Here is a 3,952-nt window from a genome sequence, read left to right as displayed (position 1 = left end):
ATTTTAACGAGACATTGTAATTAAGAACATAAATAATAATAATAATAATAATAATAATAATAATAATAATAATAATAATAATAATAATAATAATAATAATAATAAACGGTTGGCTGGTATTGTGGGCTACAGCATTTGTCTGCCATTTCAGCCCTGTCTTTTACCACAAGCTGCAGGATCCCTGTCGCTTTTGTTATGATGGAAAGATGGCGTTTATTTACCCACACCGACTGCAGCCGGCTCCTATAGTTTTCCTCCTCCTGCCTTTCTTTAAGACTGATGCAGAAAATGTCGCTGCTTTCTGCCCCCATCTTTTTTTTTTCTTCCTCTCTTCTTCCCTATTTTGGTTAGCACACCCCAGCTCAATGTGCCTGGCATGAAGCCATTCTACACATCTCTGCTCTGAGTGTTTTTTTTTAGCACCGGGGTGCCACTCTGCATCCCTGCGTCCGTCCAACACTTAAAACTGGCTGAGGTCCAGTTCCAGCATTGAGAATTTCAACAAATAAGAAGCTTCCTCCTGCAGGGGTTCGTGTTTTTCCCCCGAAAATAATAATAATAATAGTAAAAAAAAAAAAAAAATAAAAAAAGAGATACTGGACAGGGGTCACTGCACAGGAGTCTGTCCTCCGTGGTGAGGAGGGGTGTCCCCGTACATGTCCTCCCCTCCTGATATCTGTCCCCCAGCGGGGGTCATCCTCTTCTCCTTCTGCCGCCGGTTACAGAACCAGACCCTCACCACCTCCTTCTCCAGCTGCAGGCTGTCCGCCAGGGAGTTGATCTCCGCCGCTCCCGGCTTGGGGCATTTCAGAAAATGGCTCTCCAGAGCGCCCTTGACGCCCACCTCGATGGAGGTCCGCTTTTTCCTTTTCCTCCCCTGCGCCGCGATCTTATCTAGGCTGGTGGGACTCCCCGACGTGGAGTCCGCCTCCTCCAGCCACTTGTTCAGCAGCGGCTTGAGTTTGCACATGTTCTTGAAGCTGAGCTGCAGCGCCTCGAACCTGCAGATGGTGGTCTGAGAGAACACGTTCCCGTAGAGCGTCCCCAGGGCCAGCCCAACGTCCGCCTGCGTGAAGCCCAGCTTGATCCGCCGCTGCTTGAACTGCTTGGCGAACTGCTCCAGCTCATCCGAGGTCGGCGTGTCCTCGTCCGACTGGTCCTGGTGGCCCCCGTGCTGCTGGTGCTGGTGGTGGTGGGCCCCGGGGCCGCCCCCGTGCTCACTGAGGTGCGGGCTGTGGCTGTGGTGGTCCTCGTCCCGCAGAGGGTGGTGGTGCATCCCCCCCTGCTCTCCCCCTGGCATCAGAGCGAAGCCGGATTGGGAGTACACCAGGCTCTGTCCCTCAGATGTCGCCATGCCGGTGATGTGCGTCGTGGCCGTGCTGGTTCGCCATGCTCTGGCGTCGTGATGCGCCTGCTGGTGCGCTAGGTGAGGGTGTCGCTGTTGCTGCTGCTGCTGCTGCTGTTGCAGGCTGCTGGAGTTCTGCAGCTCCTCTCGGTCACTGTCATGCAGTATGGGCTTCACGTCCTGTTCTCGGAGGGGACTGGACGGCCACGGCGCCCCGCTGTCACCGTGAGAGAGCGCCGTTATCCACTGGTGCGCGTGGCTGAGCGGATGCCCACCGCCCGGTAGCGTGCCGTAGTCGTTCTGGAGCAGGGTGTGCGCGTCCCTGTACGCTGCCGCCTGCTGCATGCTCCCGGACTCCGAGTGCGGCGGCGGCGGCGGCGCGCTGCTGGGGGTGCTGAGGACGCTGTAGTGGTTTGACGCTGCGGTCGCCATAAACTCTCTCGGAGCCAGAGTGGTAGCCGGAGTTAAAGAGGGAGGCTGCCTCTGACAGGAACTCTCTTTGCGCCACGGGGCAGCTATAGGCGTCTCTCTCCAGCATCTCCCGGGCGCTGTGCCAAGGGGACGCAGAGGCGCGCACCTGTGGTCCGCCTCGCTCCGCTCTTTATTGGCCGAGAACGCCTGACAGATGTGGTTACCCCTGACAGCACCCCGCTCATTGGTCACGGGAGATTGTGCTGAAACCCCAATCAGTCTGGCCAACAATGCGAGCAGTCCTGCAGCATGTTGGTGAACAAAGTGGAAGGAGAGATGTGGCAGCCGAGTTCAAACACGGAAAATACAGAACATGTTCAGACTTAAGAAAAGAAAAAAAAAAAGAAAACGTCTTGTTACTTTTAATGTCTCTTGATCTGGGTCAGTAGGTCACATGTATTGGTTTCACGCGCAAAAATGACGCGTAAAAGTTGTAAACCTTCCAATTATGCACATATTTGTTCAAAACCAAAACAGGAAGGGAGTGGAAACCAAATTCTTCTTAGATATATTGCAGAGATCATTTGGAGGAACTCCCAGCTGCCTCTCTGCCCTCAGGACGCCGTCCAAGGAGAGCGAGAGAGAGCGAGAGAGGGAGAGAGAAAGTGTGTGAGAGGGACCGCGTGCTTCCAGCTTCTGCCCCGTTGCCATGGCGAACGCGGTGAATGGAACAACGACGCCCACGTCACAGCTGCAATTCGCAGCTTCTTTTGCGCCCTTCGCCCGGCCCGTCGGGGACAAATAATCCAGGGGAGGGGGCGAGCAGAGAGGGCAGCTGAGGGGCCAAACAGAGAGAAGGCTGCAAGAATGGATCCCTCAGTGCGCCGTGCCCCCTTCCACCTGCTTGTTGGGTAAACTTTGGAGATGGATGCGCCCACAGTAGCACGAGGAGGGCGCGGAGGGGGGATGGGGAGGAGGGAAGGTTTCTTTTCCTCCCAAAAAATTCGGAGGGGCTTGAATTGACCGAGCAAATGAACTAAATACCCCAGATCTTTTTGAAATTAGTGAAGCATGTTTCGAGAAACTGACTTATTCTGCATGTTCTTAGTTTAGTAGCATTCTGTGCTGGACTGTCGATTTTAGAAAGAAGAAAAAACAACAACTTTATTTTACACAAAAATTGACTTTTCTGCTTCCTTTATTTGTCGCAATGTTTTTCTTACAGTTGGAGTGACATACTTTTAACCTCTTCTCATCAAATGATGTTGGTGATGTGATGTATTCTTGATAGACAAAGAGTCAGTTTAATGACATTTTTCTTTGAAACACAGTGACCATAATTTAAAAAAAACAAAAAAAAACATAAAGATTGGGGACAAAATTCTTCAAGGTCAGCAAGGCCAGCTTTGCGAGTAAATCTGACAAATGACTATGCAAGTCTTGTACATGAACAACAAGATTTACCTCAGTGTATGTCCAGTCCAGTTGATGAGGGGAATTGCGACACTTTACTTCTAGTTTTTGAAACTCACTCATAGAGTTTCCTTTTGTATTGCATAAATAAGAGCAACGCATTGTCATACCAGCCGCGTGTAATGAGTGTGTTTCAGATTTTAAATGATCTATCTTAAAAACAGCTCCAAGCTGCAGCAGAAGTATTGAAAATGATTGAAATATGTCCAGTCTGTCAAGAGCAAATAGCCATAATTTGCCCAAAGCTTTGATAAATAATATGTTCTAATAAACAGCCAAAGCCAATGACACGTTCTATAATAAAATAATCTTGAATCATGTCTTCTTCATTTGATTTTCCCCCCATGTTTAGTATTAATAACATCAATAGGTACAGAATGTTGTATATTTTGAAGAATTCAAAATGTTGACATTCTCTGTTCTACATATGTGGAGCTTACATCATTCTATATTAAGTCAACTAAAGATGTTTCTGTAAGATATTTTGCGACTTACATCCCATCTGTAAGTTAGATGAGTGATATTAAAAAAAAAAATTACAAAAAATCTTATTCTGCTGAGTCCCCCTGAAATCCACCCAAAGCCCCCAGGGTGTGTCTAGACCTACTTGCAACTAGTTTTAGGGATTTTATTGGCTCAATGTGGGGCAAACACAGCAAAAAACGATAACTTGAGAAAAAAAAGAGAGACTTCAAGAGCCCAGCAGATACACATCTGCAGTCA

At 49.1% G+C, this 3,952-nt stretch overlaps 1 protein-coding gene across 1 annotated transcript; it reads right to left on the bottom strand.

The window, feature by feature from the left end:
- Positions 1-3,563, bottom strand: pou3f2a (POU class 3 homeobox 2a). Its single transcript, XM_044106281.1, has one exon. It carries the CDS (start codon positions 1,775-1,777, stop codon positions 608-610), a length of 1,170 nt encoding a protein of 389 aa, XP_043962216.1. The 5' UTR covers positions 1,778-3,563; the 3' UTR covers positions 1-607.
- Positions 3,564-3,952: the final 389 nt, after the last annotated feature.

This window comes from Gambusia affinis, linkage group LG22 (assembly GCF_019740435.1).
Source record: "Gambusia affinis linkage group LG22, SWU_Gaff_1.0, whole genome shotgun sequence".
Classification (NCBI taxonomy): domain Eukaryota; kingdom Metazoa; phylum Chordata; class Actinopteri; order Cyprinodontiformes; family Poeciliidae; genus Gambusia; species Gambusia affinis.
This window is presented reverse-complemented; position numbering and strand designations above follow the sequence as displayed.